Here is a 23,599-nt window from a genome sequence, read left to right as displayed (position 1 = left end):
TTTATAGCTCTATAAAATAATATTTTGGTAGTTTTATTGGTATGACACTGAATAAGTAAATTAATTTAGGTAGAATTGTCATTTTTATTATATCAGCCTGGCCCATGAGTACCCATGGTGCTCATCACCTCTTACCGCATAGTAGTATTCCATGAAAATCACATACTACAACTTGTTCAGTTATTCATCAATTGATAGGCATCCTCTCAGTTTCCAGTTTTTTTGCCACTAGAAATGAGCTGCTATAAATATTTTTGTACATACAGGACTTTTTCCTTTTAAAAAAATTCTTTTGTGATACATACCTAGCAGTGGTATTGTTGGATCAAAGGATATATGCCCTTTGGGAATAGCTCCAAATTGCTCTCCAGAATGGTTGGATCAGTTCACAACTTCACCAACTGTGCATGAGTGTCTCAATTTTCCAGTATCCCTTCCAACATCTGTCATTTTCCTTTTCTGCCTACTAGCCAATCTAATAGGTGTGAGGTAGTACCTCAAATTGTTTTAATTTACATTTCTCCAATCAATAGTGGTTTAGAATATTTTTTTTTTCATATGGCTATAGAGCGCTTTAATTACTTCATCTGAAAACTGACTTCATATCTTTTGATAATTTATCAAGTGGGGAATGGCTTTTATTTTTATAAATTTTACTGAGTTCTCTATATATTTGAGAAATGAGGCCAGAAACGCTTCAATTTTTTAAAAGTTATCATTGCTATTTTCCCCCATCCTATCCTCCCCCTACCTATTCTATTTTCTCTCTCCTTTCACCCTGATCTCCTCAAAGGTGTTTTGCTTTTGACTACCACCTTCTCTAATCTGCCCTCCCTTCTTTTATACTCTTCTCCCCCTACTTTCCAGTATGGCAAGATAGATTTCTGTTCCCAATAGAATGTATATGTAATGCCACACACATTCTTTGAGCCAATTCCAATGATAGCAAGGTTCATGCATTCCCTGCCACCTCCCCATATTCCCTCCACTGTCAAAGCTCTTTCTTGCCTCTTTTATGTGAGATAACTTACATTCTACTCCTTTTACCTTTCTCTCATTCCTCATTCTTTCATTCCTCTTTCTCACGTTTCAATTTTATTTTTTTAGATATCATCTCATCATATTCAACTCGTATCGGTGCCCTCTGTCTATATATTCTCCTTCTAACAGCCCTAATAAAGAGAAAGTTCTTATTAGTTACAAGTATTATCTTCCTGTGTAGGAATATAAACAGTTTAAACTTATTAAGTTCCTTATGATTTCCCTTTCCTGTCTACCTTTTAATGCTTCTTTTGAGTCTTGTATTTGAAAGTAAAAATTCTTATTCAGCTCTGGTCTTTTCATCAAGAATGCTTGAAAGTCCTATTTCATTGAATATTCATTTTTTACCATGACACATTATGCTCAGTTTTGCTGGGTAGGTGATTCTTGGTTGTAATCCTACTTCCTTTTCCTCCAGAACATCCTACACTAAGGCCTCCAAACCTTTAAGGTAGAAGCTGCTAAATATTGTGCTATCCTGACTGTGGCTCCAAGATACTTGTTTTTGCTTATTCTTAATAAGTTTTTGAGCAACAAAGTCATTTTGACTATGACAAATACTCAAATTAACAATAAAGGACACATGAAAGAAGATGGTATCTCCATCTGGAGAAAAAACTGATAAATAGAAATACTTGTAGATTGATTCTACATATACACACATTTTTGGGTCTAGTGGTAGCTACCTGGGGGGACAGAAGAAAAAAGGAAAAGGAAAAAAATAAATTTACATGATAACTTTATTACATATTTAAAAGAAATAGAAATTTGTGGATAATAGATTTGCAGTTTCATGTGCACTTATTTTTTTCTATTATATTATGGAAATGCTTGTTTTATTAGAGAAATTAAAAACAAAAAAGGGTTTTGTATTTCTTTTTTTTCTTCTTCAGGGGTGGGGGGGAGGTGGAAAGGAGGAATATATGTTTGATAATTGAAAAATTAATCCAAGTAGAGTATTTGTGTCTAGAAGTAACAAAGAACTATTTCAACTTATTGAGAAAGGTCAGGCATGCACTTAAGAAATTAATTTTAGCAGCTGGGTAGGTGACTTGGAATTGGAAGACATGAGGCAGGGAAATTAAATTCTCATATAACTTTTAGTTTCCTTAAAACTACTCTACCTGAAAAGATGAGCACACCTTGATCTCTATCTACCCCAAATGTTCACAGGGACCATTTATTCCTGACCTGCAGTAGAGCATTCTGAGAGCATTGGTCTGATCAGCCACAGTTGGAAACACGCAACTTGACTCTAACATAGTGATGTCATCTCGGTCCTCTTCAAGAATAAAGGATGACAACCAACTTACATACGCACTTAGCTAGAGCCAGGCCAGGGAAATACCCCAAATCCAATTCATAAGACACATCAAGTCATGCAAACTTTCCTTTTGCCAAAGAGGAACCCATGGCTATCTCAATGGCATCCAAAGAAGCAGGCCATCCAGTGTCACAGGTGGCATGAAATGTTTTCATGCATCAACTACAAAGAAAGCCTCTCCTCGAGTTAGCCGAATAACTCATGGCGGAACCCATATTCCAGAAACTGGGAGTATTGAATGGAGGGAGATGTGAGGAAAGCTAGACATTATGCTAGATTATAGAACCAATTGTTTGGAATAGAAAGATCTGGAAAAAAAGAGTCAGGAACTCCCCACAGCCAGATGTTAGAAGAAGTCATTAGAGATTAATTGTTGGCTTGGGACATTATTCCTTCAGAATCACAGCATTCAGATGGATCTGGCTCCTAAATTGATGAATCTTGGCTTGCTCAGGGATCTAACTGTCCTGGTCAAATGACTATACCTTCTTCTTCAAAAATAGCATAAGACTATGATGCAGGATAATACAAGAAATTTCCCAGAACTTCAGAATACAGGAAACAAAGAAGCATCAATAAAAATAATAAATATATCTTTAAACCATTGGTAAGGGTGACAGTTATTTGTGCTTATAAATCTCTCTCTCTCTCTCTCTCTCTCTCTCTCTCTCTCTCTCTCTCTCTCTCTCCCCCTCCCTCCCTCCCTCCCTCTTTCTCTCTCCCTTTCTGTTCTCCCCTCCATCCCTCCCCTCATGAATCTTACTCCTCTCAGTCTCCCTTCTGTCCATGTGTCTTCTCTCTCTGACCATGGTATGTACAATTTACAATTAGAATCAATGAAAAATTCCTAATACAAGTTTCCAATAAAATAGTTATTGGGGTAATCTGTATTTTGATTTTAAAACAATTTGAAAATATGTGTGAGCTAATATTTACCCAGCAGGATCAATGTACATTATAATTTTATGTGATCAAAGTAAGGATTGGAACTTCAATGTCATTATTTTAGAGAATTCCTTCTTGAGGATATTTTCTCTTGTTGTTTGTCCTCCATTCTCAAAGAGGATCATGGCATCAGGGAGATGATGCCATGACATGCAATTAAATTGGGTATAAGTGAGGGAGGGCTGCACAAAGTCACCAGCCTCGCTTTCTCCTCCAGAGCCAACTGGATCCATTGGGAAGATACAGATCAGGACAACTGGAGATGGTCTAGGATGCAGTGGGAGGCCTTGGCCTTTTTGAACTAAATTTTTTTCCCTCTACCATTGCAGGACACTTTTTTTTTCAATTTATAATCTTACAAAGTTTCCAAGAGCACTCAGAGGCTAAGTTACTTGTCAGGGTAAATGGCCAGAAAGCTTGGTCTTCATGTAAATAGCTGGGCACAATCTACCATAGCACACTGTTGCCATAGCTAGCATGGAGTTCAGGTTGCTCAAAGATTTTTTAAATATGTGCAAAAAAGAAAACATCAAAAAGGGGAGTTTCACTATCTCATATCTAAACTTTACTACTGCTTTAACAAATACTTTGTGAATTGAACTGAATTAGATTATTAAATTTTGGAACACAACAGAACTTCAGAATTTATTTCAACATCCCACTTAAAAATAAGGAAACTGAGGCTAATAAAGTTAGATTACTTGCCCTACATTGCCCAGGGAGCTGATGGCAGTGTACAGAGTAGAGCTCAATTCCCTTGTCTTCTAATAAATGATTGTGCACTTGAAATTGGCTGCTTGTTTTACCTTTTGCAACCATCTCCATAATTGATATAATGAACTATCACATTTGAATTAATTTCAACAAGAATATACTGATAAAATACATGATTTATTTACCCTCAATTTTTAAGGGGGTGATAAAAATAGCTTGGCTGTGAATAAAAATCATCTTGGTACTTTGATGCTCTGTATTGCTTTCCTGAAGGCCTCCTTCACATCCTTGTTCCTAAAGCTATAGATCATGGGGTTGAGCAAGGGATTCACCACTGTGTAGAACAGGGCAGCCAACTTGTCCTTCTCCAGGGAATAGGTGGAGCTGGGTCTTGAGTACATGAAGAGGAGGGACCCATAGAAGAGCATGACAGAGATCATGTGGGAGGCACAGGTGGAGAAAGCCTTCCACCTCCCTGAGGCTGAGCGGATCCGAAGGATGGCCAGGAGGATGTTGAAATAGGATATCAGGATGGCTAGTATGCTAGACAAAACTGTGAAACCCACCACTCCCAGAAGCACCTTCTCATAGACCTGTGTGTCAGTGCAGGACATCTTCACCAGGGGTGGTGCATCACAGAAGAAGTGGTCAATGATGTTTTTCCCACAAAATTTCAGGCGAAATGTATTAGCAGTGTGGGCTATGGCATTCAGGAACCCACCTATGTAGGACCCAGCCACTAGCCCAACACAGAGAGACCTGGACATTGCAGCTGAATATAGTAGGGGGTTGCAGATTGCTACATAACGGTCATAGGCCATAGCAGCAAGGAGGTAACACTCAGTGTAGGCCACAACACAGGAAAAGAAAAGTTGGGCACCACAGCCTGCCAAGGATATACGCTTGTCCTCTGAAATACAGGTGGCCAGGATTTTGGGGTTGTACACAGATGTATACCAGAAATCTAAGAATGACAGATTCCCAATGAAAAAATACATGGGGGTATGCAAACGGGAGTCAATCCTAATTAAGATAACTAGAGTCATGTTCCCTGCTAATGTTACCAAATAAAGAGCCAAAAAAGCTCCAAAGAAGACCAGTTGCATCTGGGGGTCAGCTGAGAAACCAAGTAAGATGAATTCAGTCAAGGTGGTCCAATTCCCCACTTCCACAGACATAGTGGTGGCAACCTGATAGAATCCAAGTAGCATCAAAGAGAGACATAGAATTTATTAGTTCATATGATTTAGATCTGGAATGACTGCAAGGGGCAGAGTGATGGCACAGAGGATAGAGCTTTATACTAGGAGCCAAGAAGACCTGAGTTCACATTCTGCCTCAGAGGCTTATATTTGTCTGACTCTGGGAACATCACTTAACCTCTATGTCCCTCAGGGTCCTCATCTGTAAAAAGGGTATTAAAATAGCACCCATGTCACAGGATTACTGTGAGGTCCAAATGAGATGATGTATGTACAGTGCTCTGTAAAATGTAAAGCAATATATAAATGCCTATGTAGATACTATCTAGTCTTTCCTTATCATTTCATGGAGGAGGAACCTGGACATCCTAAAATGTCAGACCTTGAAGAGACCTTAGAATACTTATCCTCTCCCCCCCTACCTGTCCCCTTAGCGTTCATCATTCCTGATGAAAGCAGGTTTCCAGAACTACCAGCCCTCTTCCCCCAGCTAATTCTTCTTAGTTCTTCCTCTTGCATCTCATTTGTAAAATTACTATTTTTAGCTGTCCTAAATGGTTTTACTTTTCAAAATCATATACTCAGACATTCTCCAATATTTTTTTCTCCTTGATCTGTTCTCTATATCAGTTGTTTTTTTTTAAGATATGTTTCACATTCTCTTTTATTTTGTATCCTTTATATATATATTTTTTATTATTTCTCTTATAACTTGACTGGCTTTCCCTTTCCCAATGATGATTTTCTAGGAGTTGTTTTCTTCCTTAAGATGCTGGATTTTCTTTTCTAATTACCTGACTCTTTTCATAATTTTCTTGCTTTTCTTGGATTGGTCTTTTTTTTTTTAGTTTTTCCTCAACTTTTCTCATATGATTTTTAAAGTCATTTTAAGGAGTCTCTTCATTTCTAACTCTCTCATTTCATAGTTGAGAAAACTAAGGCCTAGAAAGCTAAAATGGGCATACAGGTTATTACTAGTAAGCATTAAGGATGAGACATGATGTCAAATTCTGTGAATCTGGACCCAGTGTATTTTCCACTCTGAATATACTGAAGATGCAGTGAGACAAAATGATATGCTTACTGATAATCAGTCATTCAATTGATCAATCACTTAATTGCTCAATTAATCAACAAACATTTGTCAATTGCTTATTATGTTCCATGCACTGTCCTAGGTGCTGGACCTACAGAGTAAAAGTAAAATAAAAACAAAAACCTGGTTTTTGCTCTAAATTGCTTACATTTGTAATGGGAGAGACAATGAATATAAAAATCCATCCACATAAACTAAATACAGAACATATGCAAAGTAGCCTTAGAAAAAAAGACACTGGTAGCTGAAGAGACAGAGAAAGCACATGCAATAGAGAGTATTTGAACTGAATCTTAAAGGAAGCCTTTTTTCTTAAGAACTAGAAGTTAGGAGGGCAAGTATTGCAGCCATGGGAGACACAGTACAAAACCACAAAGGTGGAAGAAAAAGTATCATATATGTGGAGTACCAAGTAAGCCAATATGGCTAGACCTTAGATTATGGGGGATCAATGTGTTAAGGGACTGGAAATATAACACCAGGCCATGTTGTTAAGCGTTTTAAATTCCATATAGAAGATTTTGTATTTGATCCTAGAGGTAACAGGGAGGCATTAGGATGTGTTGAGTAAGCTGTTGACATGATCAGACCTGACCTTTAGCACAATAACTTTGGCAACCGTATAGAGGATGGATCTGAGGGGTTAAGTATTGAGAGACATAAAGCAGGATGACCAGTTACAGGACTGTTGTAGTAGTTCTGCCAAGGACTTGAACTAGAGTCATTTGTATACAGAGAGAAGGTGCTGAATATGAAAAATGTTGTGGAAGTAGCAATAATTTTATTTGGCAGCTAATTGACTGTGTGGAAGGAGTAATTAGTGAGGAGCAGAGGGTGACACTAACCAACGTTAGGAAAATGGACAACAGGAAAAATGGTGGTGTCTAGGACAGTAACAATGAAATTCAGAAGAAGGGAGGCTTTGGAGAGAAAGATAAATAATTCTGTTTGTGTACATTGAGTTGGAGATGCTTATGGGAAATTCAGCTGGAAATGCCCAATAACTGACAATTGGAAATATGAGATTTGAGTTCAGGAAGGAGACTAGGGCTGGAAAAAATAGATATTTGAGTAACCTGTTATAAAATAGAAATAGTCCTGTATGGCCTTTGAAGATGGGTACTGAATAGTTTTTTTTTTCTTTATAACCCCAATAGGAAGCAAGGTGCCTTGAAACATCCAAATTATAGAGCCTACAGGAGAAATTTTAGGACTTTTCTATAAGCTATATCCTCAGGAGATCCTTAAGAAAGGATGTTTTCTTCAACAGGCACAGTGAAAATGGTTGTGCAATAACTGACTCCTAGAGCATTCAAGCTGAGAGGACCCTAGACCTGAAGGGGGGGGGGGAAACTGTGACCCTCTAGGTCCTCAAATGTGGCCCTTTGACTAAGTCCAAACTGCACAGAACAAATCCCCTTAATAAAAGTATTATCAGAGATATAAGTGACAGTAATTATTATTCAGCAAAAATTTTTTATTTTACAGAAAAGGAAACTGAAGACCAGAATGGACATGTCACTTTCCTATGGTATGTAGCTATTTAATGGCAGAGCCAGGATTAGAAACTAGCTTTCCTGTCCAGTGCTTTTTTTTTTTGTAATAGAACATAAGTTTAAAGAGCAGAGAAAGGTCTTTATCGAAGCACTGAAGTCACAGATTGTTAAATAAAAGTAAAAGCATATTCACTACTGGGTTCAAATCCTGAGTCTGCTACTACAAGGGTGAGAATGGACAAGTTGTTTAAACCCTTTGGGATTCATCCCTTAACTGTAAAATGAGGAAGTAAGACTGAACAACCTCTAAGTTCCCTTCCATCTATAAATGGATGATCTTATTATAGTATGAATCCTGACTTTGCTATTCCCTATTCATTTGGTCTTGAGAAAATTCCTTCCTTATCTCTCTGACCTTCAGTTTCCTCATCTCTAAAGTAAAAGATAACATCTCAAAGTTCTTTCTTGCTCTGAAACCTTTGATCCTATGATTCTAAGATGAAAATTAGACACTGTTCACTTGGTGCCCATATACCGATTTCTAGTCCTGGCCACTTACCTTCAGTCTGGCAGGGGATAGCTTGTGGGGCAACACAGCCCGTTTCTTTTCTTGCTCATCAGTTCTGACATACTTTCTGTTGGCCCCATGCATATCTCCTATTGTTTCCTTTGGGACCTCTTCTGCACGGTCTCTCAGAAACCAATGCTTCATTCTCCAAATAATCAATTAAGGTTTTTCTGCAGTTTGGGAATGATATATTAATTGGGAACTAAGGAAATATGTTATATTTAATTCAAAGCAGGCTTTTCCTTTGTGAATATCCTTGTTTATCTTAATGTTGGGAAGAATGATTCCCCAGAGACACTTTTGAATCTACATTATTTGATTCAGTGGAAAGCTCCCCATTATACAGTGGGTGGGGGAGGGGTAGGAGAAACCCTGAATTTGAAGACCAATGACCTAGTTTCAAATCCTAGACCTAGACCTTCTAAGTACTTCTAAGTACTAGCTATGTGACCTTGGACAAAGCACTTAACCTTTCAGATCCTATTGCCTCATCTGTAAGAGGTTGAGATTAAATCAGCTGGCCTAGAAGTCCCATAATTTAGGAAATTGTGAGGCAAAAATCTGATTTGTTTTTAAATTGAAAGACCTTTTGTAATCTGGTACACACATAAATTGGTATGTGTCATCTATTCGGCACACATAGCTTTCTAAATTACCTTTCTTTTAAAATTTTTTTTGTGGCACATAATCTGATATGGGCTATACATATACATTCCTATTAAATATATTTTCACATTAGTCATGTTGTAAGAATTAGAACCAATATGAGGAAAAACCAGAAAGAGCAAATAAAACACAACAGAAGAAAAAAAGATAGCAAATAGTATGCTTTGATCTGCATTCAAACTCCACAGTTCTTTCTTTGGATGTGGATAACATTTTCCACCCTGAGACCTTTGGAGATGTCTTAGATCCTTGAATTGCTGAGAAGGGCTAAGTCTATCAATGTCAGTCATTGCACAACATGGCTGTTACTGTGTGCAACGTTCTCCTGGTTCTGGTCACTTTACTCAGCATTAGTCCTTACAAGTCTTTCCAGGTTTTTCTGAAGTCTGCCTGATCACAATTTCTTATAGCACAATAGTATTCCATTACATTCATATACCACAACTTGTTCAGCCATTCCCTAATTGATGGGTATCCTCTCAATTTCCAATGCTTTTCCAAAAAGAGCTGCTATAAATATTTTTCTACATGTGGGTCCTTTTCCCATTTGTATGATCTCTTTGGGATACAGCTCTAGAAGTGCTATTGCTGGGTCAAAGAATATACACATATTTATAGCCCTTTGGACAGAGTTCCAAATTGCTCTTGAAAATGGTTGGATGACTTCACAACTCCACCAACAATGTATTAGTGTTCTAATTTTCCCACATCTTCTCCAACATTTATCATTTTCATGTTTTGTTATGTTGGCCAATGCAATAGGTGTGATGTGGTACCTCAGAGTTGTTTTGATTTGCATTTCCCTAATCAATAGTGATTTAGAGCATTTTTTCATATGACTATAGATGGCTTCAATTTCTTCATCTGAGAAATGCCTGTTCATATCCTTTGACTGTTTATCAATTGGGGAATGGCTGGTATCCTTAGAAATTTGACTTAATTCTCTATATATTTTAGAAATGAGGCCCTTATCAGAGACAATAGTTGTAAAAAAAGGTCTTTCCCCTCCTAAAATAATTCTACTACCCTCCTAATCTTGGTTGCATTGGCTTTGTTTCTCCAAAACCTCTTCAATTTAATGTAATAAAATTATCTGTTTTGCATTTCATAATGTTCTGTATCTCCTGTTTGGTCACAAATTCTTCTGAACTCCACAGATATGACAGGTAAACTATTCCTTGCTCTCCCAGTTTGCTTATAATATCAGATTTTATATCTAAATCATGAATCCATTTTGAGTTTATTTTGGCATATGGTGTGAGATTTTGGTTTATGCCTGGTTTCTGCTATAGTCTTTTCCAGTTTTCCCAGAAGTTTTTGTCAAATAGTGAGCTTTTATCCCAGAAGCTGTGGTCTTTGGGTTTATCAAATAGTAGATTACTACAGTCATTGACTACTATGTTTTGCAAAACTAACCTATTCCACTGATCCACCACTCTATTTCTTAGCCAGTACCAAGCAGTTTTGATGATTGCTCCTTTATCATACAATTTAAGATTTGGAATGGCTAGGCTACCTTCCCTTGCATTTCTTTTCATTAGTCCTCTTTATATTCTGGAGTTTTTGTTATTCCAAATGAATCTTGTTATTATTTTTTTCTAGCTCCATAAAATATTTTTTTGTTAGTTTGATTGGCATGGCACTGAATAAGTATATCAGCTTAGGTAAAATTGTTATTTTTATTACATTAGCTTGGCCTACCGATGAGCAACTGATGTTTTTCCACTTAATTAGATCTGACTTTATTTGTGTGGAAAGTGTTTTGTAATTTTGTTCATATAATTAGTTCCTGGGCTTGTTTTGGTAGGTAGACTCCTGAATATTTTATAATGTCTACAGTAATTTTAAATGGAATTTCTCCTATCTTTTACTGTTGGGCTTGTTGGTAATATATTGAAATGTCAATGATGTATGTGCATTTATTTTATAGCCTGCAATTTTTCAAGTTTGCTTAAAGTTGTTTATCATTTAAAGTAGTTTTTAACTTGATTCTCTAGGATTCTCTAAACATATCATAATATCATCTGCAAAGATTGATAGCTTTGTTTCTTCTTTGCCTGTTTAATGAAGTATTTTTCTAGTTTTTTTAGTTGTATGCCCAATTCATTGATTTCCTCTTTCTCTATTTTGTTCATGTAAACATTTAGAGATATAAAACTTCCCCTAAGAACTGCTTTCACTGCATCCCATAAGTTTTGGTATGTTGTCTCATTATTGTCATTCTCTTGAATGAAGTTATTGATTGTCTCTATCATTTGTTGTTTGACCCATTCATTTTCTAGGATTAGATTATTTAGTTTCCAATTATTTTTAGACTATCTTTCTGTAGCCCTTTATTACATATAATTTTTATTGCATCATGATCTGAAAAGGATGCATTCAATATTTCTGCCTTTTTGCATTGGCTTATAAGGTTTTACATGGTCAATTTTTGTGCATGTGCCATGTACCGCCAAGAAAAAAAACTATATTACTTTCTATGTCTTTTTAATTTTGTCCAGAGGTCTACCATACTTATTTTTTCTAAAATTCTATTCCCCTCCTTAACTTCTTTCTTGTTTATTTTGTGGTTAGATTTATCTAGTTCAGATCAGGGGAGTTGAGGTCCCCCACTAGTATAGATTTTGTTATGTATTTCTTCCTGAAACTCCCTTAAATTCTCCTCTAAGAATTTGGATGCTATACCACTTGGTGCATATATGCTTAGTAATGATATCACTTCCTTGTCTATGGTACCTTTTAACAGGATGTAGTTTCCTTTCTTATCTCTTTTGATAAGATCTATTTTTGCTTTTTCTTTGTCTGAGATCAGGATTTCTACTCCTTTTTTTTTTTACTTTAGCTGAAAAATAATATATTCTTTTCCAGCCTTTTACCTTTACCCTGCTTGTGTTCCTCTGTTTCAAATGTGTTTCCTGTAAACAACACATTGTAGGATTATGGTTTTTAATCCATTCTGCTATCTGCTTCCATTTTATGGGAGAGTTCATCCCACTCACATTCATTGTTATGATTACTATCTGTGTCTTTCTCTCCATCCTATTTCCCCCATTTATGTGTTTCTTTCTCCTTTCTCCCTTCTCCCTTCCCCTCCTCACTAGTGTTTTGCTTTTGACCACTGCCTCCCTCAGTCTCACCTCCATTATATTAGCCCCCTCCCTTTTCTTCCCCTTCCCCTTTACTACTTCTTCCCTCCCTTCTATCTTCTCTCCCTTTTCTTTCCCCTTTTCCCTCCTACTGCCTATGTTAGATTTCTATACCTGACCGATTGTTATTTGGCCTCCTTGAGCCAAATCTGATGAGAGTAAGGTTCAAGCAATGCTCATCTCCCTCCCTTCTTTCCCTCTACTCTAATAGGTTTTTGTGCCATTTACTGTAAAGTAATTTCCCTTGTCTGACTTCTCCATTCCTTTTCTCCCTGTACCTTCTCTTAGATAGGCTTAATCCACTTACTTAGATCCTTTTAATCTTCTTGATATGATTTTTTTTATCATGACATGAAAGTCAACTTATACCCACCCCCTCTATGTATACCACTTTAAAATAGTGTAATAACAATACAATTCTCAAGAATTACAAGTGTCATCTTCCCTTGTAGGGATGTAAACAATTTGCCCTTATTAATAACATGTTGCTTTTTTATCTCGTTTACCTTTTTATGTCTCTTTTGATTCTTGTATTTGAAGATCAAATTTTCTGTTGAGCTCTGGTCTTTTTATCAGGAAGATTTAGAAGTCCCCTATTTCATTGAACGACCTTCTCCTCCCCTGAAAAAGTATGCTCATTTTCACTGGGTAGTTGATCCTTTGCTGTAATCCAGGCTCCTTTGCCTTATGGAATATCGTATTCCATGCCCCACAATCTTTTAACATAATAGCTGCAAGGTACTGCGTAATGCTGACTGTGGTTCCATGATATTTAAATTGTTTCTTTCTGGCTGCTTGCAGTATTTTTTATTTGACTTGGTAATTTTGGAATTTGGCTGTTATATTCCTTGCTATTTTCAATTTGGTATCTCTTTCAGAAGGTGACTGGTAGATTCTTTCTATGGCTATTTTACCGTCTGGTTCTAGGACATCAGGGCAGTTTTCCTTGATGATTTCCTGAAAGATGCTGTCCAGGCTCTTTTTTTCATCATGATTTTCAAGAAGACCAATAATTTTTAAATTGTCTCTTCTGGATCGATTTTCCAGGTCAGTTGTTTTACCAATGAGGTATTTTATGTTTTCATCTATTTTTTCATTCTTTTGTTTCTGTTTGACGGATTGTTGCTCTCTTACAGTCATTAGCTTCCATTTGCCCAATTCTAATTTTTAACAAGTTGTTTTCTTTTATTAGATTTTGTACCTCCTTTTCTATTTGACCCATTTTATTTTTTAAGGAATTCTTCGCCTAAGTGAATTTTTGTGTCTTCTTTTTGGTTTGGCCAATTCTGCTTTATAAGGAGTTGTTTTCTTCAGTTAATTTTTGTCCTTCCTTTTCCAAGCTAGTGACTCTCTCTTGCATACCTCTCATTTCTTTTCCCAATTTTTCTTCTACCTCACTTATTTGACTCTCAAAATCCTCCAAGAAGGCTTTTTGGGATTCAGATCATTCATATTCCCTTTCGAAGTTCTAGATGTGGATTTTTTGACAATGTTTCCTCTTCAGAATTTCTGCTTTGATCTTCACTGTTCCCATAATAAGAATATTTACAAATATCAATCTCTCCTGCTGGGGGGCAGTGGGCACTGACCTAAGCTTCTTGTGTTGGGATCCTGGGGCCTGGTCACTGGCTCTGTGTGGTAGGGCCTTTGATGCTGGCTGTAGGAGGCTGTAGGGTTCTGCAGGTTACCTGGTGTTGGGCTGGAATCAGCAACCCTGGAAATCTAGGGGTAGGATTGGGTAGTCTGGCTCTTAGAGGGTGCCTGCTCACTTGGGCCTCTTTTTCCCACTTTCTTTGGCTCCTTTCAGATAAAAGTTTCTCTGTTGCAGGATGTTTCTTTGCCTGGAACTTACCACCTTGGAGTACTTTCCAGAGTTTTGATGAGGCACTGGGAGACTTGGCTGCCAGTGGAACACCATAGCATGTGATGGTTTTCCATGTTGTTTCCACTGGTTCCTTTGCCCTTACTGAGGCACTTGGGGGTCCTGGTGTTGGTATTTGTCTGTCCCACCACCTGGGGTTCAGGATCTCCCCATAGTATGCTGAAGTGGCACTTTCCACTGGGTTATTGGGACATCTCCTGTTCTATACTGCTCCCCTTACCCCAGGGAAAGAGGGGCCTTTCCCATTAATCCTTCAAGCTTTTGTGCTACAGGACTGCCGCACCTCCATCTTTCTGCTGGTTCAGTTGTTCCAGGGATTTTCCTGGGGTGATATTTTCTGGGCTTTCAGAAGTTAATAAGGGATGGTGAGAGTGACTTACTTCTTACTCCATCATCTTGGATTCTGGAACAGACAAACAAAACCAAAAGATTGAAAAAAAAATAGAAGACAATGTGAAATATCTTATTGGAAAACAACTGACCTGGAAAACAGATCCAGGAATGATAATTCAAAAATTATTAGACTATCTGAAAGCCATGATCATAAAAAGAGCCTAGACATCATCTTTCAAGAAATTATCAAGAAAAACTGCCCTAATATTCTAGAACCAGAGAGTAAAATAGAAATTGAAAGAATCCACCGATCATCTCCTGAAATAGATCCACAAAGGAAAATTCCTAAGAATCTTGTAAGCAAATTCAAGAGCTCCCAGGTCAAGCAGAAAATATTGCAAGGAGCCAGAAAGAAACAATTCAAGAATTCTGAAAAAAAGGTAATCCACTGGAGAAGGCATTGGCAAAGCGTTATAGTATCTCTGCCAATAAAAGTCCATGAACAGTACTAAACTAATAAAAAGACAACATCAAAAGATGAACCCTTCATGCTGGAAGGTGTCCAACTTGTTACTGGGAAAGAGTGGATGACAACGACAAGTCGCTCCAGGAATAATAAAGTGGCTAGGCCTAACCTGAAAGGAAATTCAGCTGTGAATATGTCTGGTGACTAAAAGAAAGTTTGATGCTGGAAAGATCAGTATTGCACAGGAATCTGGAATTTGAGATCTATGAGCCAAGGTAAGCTACATTTGGTCAAGTGAGAGATGGAAAGATTAAATATCAACATCTTGGGTGTTATGAACTTAAATGGACAGTAATGGATGAATTTAATTAATGTGATCATTGCATATACTTCTGTGGGCAAGAATTCCTTAGAAGAAACGGAGTAGTCTTCATATTTAATAAAATTAGATTGAAATGCTAAAGTAGGAATGGAAAGATAATTGGAATAACAAGCAAGTTTGGCCTTGGAGTATAAAATGAAGTAGGGCAGACAATAATAGAGTTTTGTCGAGACAACTTGCTGATCATATTGAAAACTCTTTTTCAACAACCCAAAAGGTGACTCTACACAGGGAGAAGCTCTACAAAGCCAGTTAAAACAAGACCTGGGCTGACTGTGTTTCACATTATGAGTTTCTTATTCCATAATTCAGACTTAAATCGAAGAAAGTAGGGAAAACTATTAGAACACATAGGTATAACCTAAATAACATCCCTTATGAATATGAAGTGGAAGCAATGGGTAGATTTAAGGGATTACATCTGATAGATAGAGTACCTAAGGAACTATGGACAGATATTCACAATATTGTACAGAAGGTAGCAACAAAAAACTTCCAAAAGAAAAAGAAGACCAAGAAAGCGAAATAGCTGTGTGAAGAGACTTTACAAATAGCTGAGGAAAGAAATAAAGTGAAAGATAAAGAAGAAATGGAAAGATATACTCAAATGAATGCAGAATTCCAAAGAATAGCCAAGGGAGTATAGAAGGTTTCTTAAATAAACAAATCAAAGGAATAGAAGAAAAAATAGAATGAGAAAGACAGATTTCTTAAAGAAAATTAGAGATATCAAGGGAATGTTTCATTTCAAAATGGGCATGGTAAAAGACAAAACATAGGGACTTTGAAGTAGAAGCTATTAAGAAGTGGCAAGACTATACAGAAGAACTCCATGTTCGAACTCCATGATGGAATTCCAGCTGAACTATTTAAAGTTTTAAAAGATGATGCTGTTAAAGTGCTGCGATCAATAGGCCAGCAAACTTGAAAAACTTAACAGTGGTCAGTGGATTATAAAAGATTGGTTTACATCCCAATCCTAAAGAATGACAATGTCAAAAAAAACTTCAAATTGCTGAACAATTACATTCTTTCACATGCCAGCAAAGTTATGTGTAAGATTCTGCAAACTAGGCCTCAGCAAAATGTGAGACAAGAATTATCCGAAGTGCAGGCTGGTTTCCAGAGGCAGAGGAAAGAGAAATCAAATTGCCAGCATTCTCTGGATGATGGAGAAAGCAAGAGAGTTCCAGGGGGGAAAAAAATCACTTCATTGACTACACTTTTGACACTGACATGTTGACATTGACACACTTTTGAATGTGTGGATCACAACAAATGCAACAAGTCCTCACAGAGATGGGAGTAACAAAAGATTTTATGTGTCTGCTGAGGAACCTATATGTGGGTCAAGAAGCAACAGTTAGAATGGAACATGCAGCAACTCATTGATTTAAGATTGGAAAAGAAGTATATCAAGGCTGTATATTGCCACCTCACTTGTTTGACTTATATGCAGAGCACATTATGTGAAATTCCAGGCTAGCTGAATCAAAAGTCAGCATTAAGGTTGCCAGGAAAAGTAGTAACAATCTTACATATGAGTTGATATCACCCTGATGGCATAAAGTAAAGAACTAAGAATCCTTCTGATGAGGGTGAGAGGAGAGTGTAAAAGCAGGCTTGAAGTTTACCACTAAAAAATATAAGATCATGCTAACTGTCCTCAACATTTCATGGCAAATAGAGGGAGAAGAAGTGGAAGTGGTGTCAGAGTTCACATTCTTGGGCTGAAAAATCACTGTAAATGGTTACTGCAGCCATGAAATTAAAAGACACTTGCTCTTTGGAAAGAAATTGATAGCAAACCTGAAAAGCTTACTAAAAAGCAGATAAACCACCTTGTTGACAAAGTTTCATATCATCAAAAGTATGGGTTTTCCAATAGTATTGTATAGCTGTGAGAGTTGGATTATAATAAAGCTGAGTTCCACAGAACCAATGCTTTTGAATTGAGGTGCTAGAGAAGACTTTTGAGAGTGCTTTGGACAGCAAGAAGATCAAATCAGTTAATCCTTAGAGAAATTAATTTAAACGTTAAAGACTTTGAGCAAATAATGAGAAGACAGGACCCACTGGAAAAGACTCTGATGTTGAGAAAGATTAAAGACAAAGGGAAAAGGTGATGGTAGAGGATGAGATGAATAGATAGTGTCATGGAAGTAACAAATATAAGCTTGGATAGATTTCAAGAGATAGTGGAGGATAGAAGGGCCTGGTGTGCTATCGTCCTTAGGGTCATGAAGAGTCAGACATGTGTGAAGGAATGAACAACAACAAGGAGCTACATTATTTTATTTTAATCTATTGAAATAGATACAACATTAGCTATTTGTTATAAACAAAAAAAGAAAAACATAAGCTACTGATATCAAAAATTTTAAAAAAAAGAATTCATAACATATGAAGAAAAAGGATATTATTAGAAATTATTTTGCCAAAATATGACAATAACAATGATGACTGACTAAGTAGATGATTTATAAAATATATAAAATCACTAATCTAATAGAAAAATAAAGAGAGAATAAAAAAAAATTTCAAAAAAAGAAATCATATGATTAATAAGTGAAGTTTCAAAGGCTGAAAAAAAAAAACAGACCAGATGGATCCACAGGCAAATTTAATCAAATCTTTATAGAACAATGCATTCTGATATTGAATAAAATGTTTGAAAAAATAGTAAAATATTTTATCAGATTCCTTCTATGATATAAATATGTTATTGACACTGAAATTAAGGAGAATCAAAAGTCAACAACTCAAAATTCAAGAGCTCAACAAAAATTAATTGCTAACTCTTAGTCAGGTACTGCGCTATGTTCTGAGAATACCAATAAAAGCAAAAAGAAAAATTGTTTTTGTCCTCAAGGATCTTATATTTGAATGGGAGAAAGAAACACACAAGAAAGAGCTGAAAATGAGCAATCAAATACCAACAGCAAGGCACGGTAAAGAAGTTGTCAGTCAAGATTGGAGTCAGGAGTGTAGGAATGAACATGGCTGACCTGGGCTTTTTGTCCAAATAGATATTCCAGGAGAAAGTTACCAATGAAGAGAGGACCATGGAGGCCAATATTTTCTTCAGGTTAAGAAGATTCTCGGGGAATGGCAAAGAAATTAGGAGAATTAGGAGCGGAACTGGGAGAAGAGCAAAGTGAGAAAAAGAAAACTATAAAAAATATCCAATGAACACTGATGCCAAAATTTCAAACTAAATAATAAGAAAGAGATCACAAAGATTATACAATATGACCAACTTGAACTTATGACAGGAGTGTAAAGTTGGTTTATTATTAGGAAAACTATAAAATAATCAACCACATTAATAAAAATAACAACAAAAGTATATAATTATACAGGTTTATTAAAAAAACTTTTGACAAAATAAAAAACCTATTTCTGCTAAAAACATATTAGAACACAAAAATAAATGAAATGTTTTTAGCAACTTAAATAGTATGTAACTCAAGCAAAGAGTCAGCATCATCTGTAATGAAACTTAGAGTTTTCTCCAATAAGTTCAAAGGTGAAGCAAAGATCTCCATTATCAACATTTCTCGTTGATAGGGCTAGAGACACTAGCTATAGCAATAAAACAAGAAAAAAAAATAAAGCATAGGCAAAGAAAAAATATCTCATTTGCAGAGATGAGAAATTGACTTTGATGTATGAGGAATGGCCAAAAGGCCAGTTCATCTGTACCACTTAGAAGACAGAGGGACTATATGGTGCCAGTTAAGTGCTAGAGTTCTGGTTTCCTTTAGGATCATTTAAAAAAAGTTCTGAAAGTATGTATGCACACACGCACATGTACAAATACACGTATGTATATATGCACAACTACATACATATTTATATGTGTACATATACACATCCATGTATATATTTATGCCTGTAACACATACCATCATACATGAAAATTCACACATGTATGTGTATATATGTATATGTGTGCATATATATGTGGGAATGAGGTACTTTCATGCATGAGCCATTTTTGCAGGTCAGAAACTACAATGAAAATGGCAAAAAAAAAAAAAGCCTTTTCTTCAGTTAGGCAAATAACTCATGGTGGAGCCCATATTCCAGAAACTGCAAGTATTGAACGGAGGGAGACGTGAGGAAGGCTAGACATTGTGCCAGATTAAAGAATCAATTGTTCAGAACAGAAAGATCCAGGTGATCTAATGAATCTCTTTGACTTCACAGATAAGGAAACTGAGTTACCAAGAGGTTGTGCCCTGCCTAAAACCACATAGAAAGTGAAAGATACAGGATTGAATTTGGGTTCTCGGGCTCTAATCTAGACCTCTTTCTACTACATCGTGGTATAGTAACCTGGTGTTTGGAGGCAGCTTATAATTTTGCCAGGTGTGGCAGGGCAAGCAGGCTCCTAAGAGTGGGCAGGGCTTTGGCTAGACACTCTCCATCCCAAGAATAGGATCTGAGTCTAGGTATATGGTCACATGTCTTCCTGTCTTGCTCTGTTTCTTCGTCGCTGTCTTTCTATGTCTGTTTCCCTTTTCCTCTAATTCTGTCTCTGTGTCTGCTTATCTGTCTCTGTCTCTGTGTCTCTCTCATTTCAATATTTCAGTTTCCAAGTAGGTGGCACAGTGGCTAGAACACTGATCCAGAAGTCAGGAAAACCTGGGTTCAAATCTCAGACTCTTACTAGCTCCATCACCCTGGGCAACTGTTTGCCCCAGTTTCCTCAATTGTAAAAGTGGGGATAATAATATCACCTGCCACATAGGGTAGTTGTGAGGAGCAAATGAGATATTTGAAAAGTGCTTAGCACAGTGTCTGGCATATAGCAAACACTTAATAAATGCTTATTCCTTTCCCACTCTCCTCATTATTTCTAAGTATAAGCAATGGTCAACTAATTATACATATATGTGTGTGTGCACGTGTGTGTGCATATATATATTTGGATCTACATGTAAGAATTTTTGTATTTTGAATTAGAGAAGTATAACAAAGAGGGAAGAGAGACTAGTAGACCAGTTATGACCGTGTATTTGCACCTATATATATATATATATATATATATATATATCAATCCATCTATCTACATTATGTATTGTGTATATGTATATATATATGCACACACATATACATATGCATGCATGTACATATTAAACACATATATACACATATGCAAATATCTACGTACACAGATTCATAACAGGGCCTGCTGTTCAAGCAGATAGGAAGTGGCAGCTTCTTGTGTAAAGGGTATATTATGTGTGTGTGTGTGTCTGTGTGTCTGTGTGTGTGTGTGTGTCTGTGTGCGCACATATACACAATATGTTTCCATTCTTTCATATAACTTGTATATGGATATATACATGATTAAAACTAGTCTCTACCAGTACTGATACACAGGTCACATCATGGCCAGCCATCTACATAAGCCGGATAGGTTTAATGTGTGAGATGCTTAGGAAAGCAAAAAAGGAAACAGTAAACAGAAGATTGGCACTGATAAGGGTTGGTTTGACTGTAGCTGGGTGGTAGAGAGGAATGAGTCCAGGGTTTAAACATAATTTAACTAAATTTCATTATGTACAGACCATGTGTACATAATTAGAAACTGACTCCCCAATAAAATCAGAGAATTAAATCCAATAGAATTACAACTAATAAAATATTATTTCTGAATGACCAAGAAAATGGAATATACACCAGTGATATCAGCTTCCACAGCAGGGTTCAATAAGGTGTCTCATAGTGTCCTACCTTCCAAACATTGAACTACTTTGCATGTATTTGTATTAATTTATTTTATATTCATGCGGTGTATGTATATATATATATATATATATATGTATATACATATACATATATATGCATTACATGCGTGCACACACACACACATATATATATCAATATCATATGTACTTGTCTTCTTGATTGTGGTACATTTTTCCTTGTGCATAAGGATTAATTCTTTGCCTTGTATCCCCAGTATCTAGCCCAGTACTTTGCACACAGTAGGTATGTAATAAATACTTGATGACTGATTGAATAGTGAGTATAGCAGCTTAAACCTTTCACAATGAGGGCATTCTAATCGACTTATGCCAGTAACAGATTCTGAAACTCATTAGAAGCTGAATGATTCGGGACAAATAAATCAGTGACAATAGGAGGAGATTGTTAAGTCAAGGTCATGAAACAATATTAAATGTAAAGGGAAAAAAAAAGAGGAGGGGACTCCCCACAGCCAGACGTCAGAAGAAGTCATTAGAGATTAACTGTTGGCCTGGGAATCATCCCTCAAGAATCTCAGCATTCAGGTGAAGCTGGCTTCTAAAGTGATGAATCTTGGCTTGCTCAGGGAGCTAACTGTCCTGGTCACATGCCTACACCTTCTTCTTCAAAAATTACATATAAAACTCTCAAGTTAGAATATGATTTCGGAGGGACAATCACGCCATCCATTTTACTCTTGGGTATTTTGTGGAACACACACACTCACATTCATAAGCACTCATACACACATACACACACATATTTCCTTCCTGAAAACTCCATGTTGCTATTTTTCAATTTTATACTAGATGTACTTCATCTTGCAGTTGCTTCCAGAATGGACAGGTAAAGCCCTTACCTCTTTCCTCAGGACTATCTTTCGACAGTGAGGCTAGCTCATCTCCAGTACCAAAATACACATTTTCAAAAAGTGAAAATTCGAACCAATTAAATTACTTTAAATTATACTAGTTCTTTTTGTTTGTTTGTTTTTTATATTTCCCTGGCCTGGCTTTAGTTAAAAATCATAGGCTTAGGTTAGGCTTAGGGTTAGAATTAAGGTAGGAGTTCTCTTTCAGGATATTCCCTTGTTCCAATCTTGGAGTCTCAAATTCTCTCTTTTTGCCTTCAACCTACACCTTACTAAGGTTAATGAAAATGATATGAAAAAAATGACTTGAATTCATTGTGGGAGTCATGTATTTGTCAGTTAAGGATGTTCCCATTGGAGAAGATGATTAACACTTTACTCTTTGCTCTCTATACATTTTTTCAAACTGTGTTTCTCATTTAAGTCTTTATGTAAATCCCTTTGTAAAGGATCTCCTCAATGCGCTGGAATCTTTCCTACAGGTTGGAGTTTCTTAATATTTTTTTTTGTTTCATAGGCCCCTTTGGCAATCTGGGTAGCCCATGGAAATCTTCCAAGAATAGTGTTTATACATGCATAAATGGTTACAAAGGAAACTAATTATCTTGAAATACAGTGATAAGTTAAAAAAAAATTCCCAGGTTCTTTGGTTAACAGTTCCTGACCTAAGTCTAAGATCTCAGGGATAGCCAAGCCTCTTTCAGGTATCCATCAAATTTCGAGTAAACACTTAAGTATGTATAATTGACTATTATTTTTGAGGTCTTTTAATATAATGAATTTGTATAAAAGTTGTATCCTCTTCCTTCTACCTCCATACACTATTAGAATATGATCTCCATAAGGGCAAAGTTGTGCCTTGTTTTTTATCCTCAGTATCTCCCATAAGGCCTTACATATGGTAGGCAATTGGCAAATCTATATTAAAAATGACATCAAAGAATGAAATGATAATGGTATCATATGGGAAGGGAAGCACTAACTGTAAAAGGCTTGAATAAATTGGGATCTTTTCTCCAAATCATTCTTTCTTATTATTTGTGTGACTGACATTAACATGCTATTTCCCTTCTTGGTCTCCTGATCAGTAAAACAAAGATACTGGACCAGGTTATCTCCAAGTTACCAGACAGCAATTCTTTACATATAATTTATTTCCTTTGTAATCCTGTCTATTTTACCATATTATTCTGAGATTCTGATTCTATAAGCTTCATCAGACTGTCAAAGGGGACGATGATACAAAAAATGATGAAGAACCCCTGAGCTATCGAGAAGAAGGCAACCAGGTTGGTGAGATGACTAGAAACTATGCCAGATTAGAACTGATGAAAGAATTAGGGATTTTGGGTATGGAGAAAACTAAAAGAAAGACAACATATCTGATATCTCTCTTCAAGTAATTGAGGGACTGATTTAAGGGAAAGGCATTAAACTTGTTCCATTTGACCCTAGAATAATCCCAGGAGTAATTTGGTAAAAATAACAAGAAAGCACAGTTCAAACTAAACTAAACCTGTGCTGCACCTTTTAATTGTCTGTATTCCATTCTACATTTGAACTTCTAGTATCATAAAGAAATGCTTCTGACTAACTGGGTATCTATTATCATCGATTTTGAGCCAAAGAAAACCTTAGAGATTATCTAATTTCACACAGTTATTTTAAGGAAGAGTTAACTGAGGACCAGACAGTGACTTTTCTGAG

General features: G+C 36.4%; 1 protein-coding gene across 1 annotated transcript; it reads right to left on the bottom strand.

Moving 5' to 3' along the window:
- Window positions 1–4,257: 4,257 nt before the first annotated feature.
- Window positions 4,258–8,530, bottom strand: LOC110199576 (olfactory receptor 9G4-like). Its single transcript, XM_020974450.1, has 2 exons — window positions 8,378–8,530; window positions 4,258–5,214 (listed from the first exon to the last, which is right to left on the bottom strand). Exons 1-2 carry the CDS (start codon window positions 8,528–8,530, stop codon window positions 4,258–4,260), a joined length of 1,110 nt encoding a protein of 369 aa, XP_020830109.1.
- Between the last annotated feature and the right edge of the window lie 15,069 nt (window positions 8,531–23,599).

The sequence above is a fragment of the Phascolarctos cinereus genome, unplaced genomic scaffold (genome assembly GCF_003287225.1).
Source record: "Phascolarctos cinereus isolate Bilbo 61053 unplaced genomic scaffold, phaCin_HiC Scaffold_9;HRSCAF=440, whole genome shotgun sequence".
NCBI classification, from domain to species: domain Eukaryota; kingdom Metazoa; phylum Chordata; class Mammalia; order Diprotodontia; family Phascolarctidae; genus Phascolarctos; species Phascolarctos cinereus.
This window is presented reverse-complemented; position numbering and strand designations above follow the sequence as displayed.

Bases quoted from the DNA above. Each gene is read 5' to 3' on its own strand.
- LOC110199576 (XM_020974450.1), bottom strand. From the start codon at position 8,530: ATGAAGCATTGGTTTCTGAGAGACCGTGCAGAAGAGGTCCCAAAGGAA. The intron at 5,215-8,377 runs GTAAGTGGCCAG...GGATTCTATCAG, and splicing joins TATCCCCTGCCAGACTGAAG to GTTGCCACCACTATGTCTGT.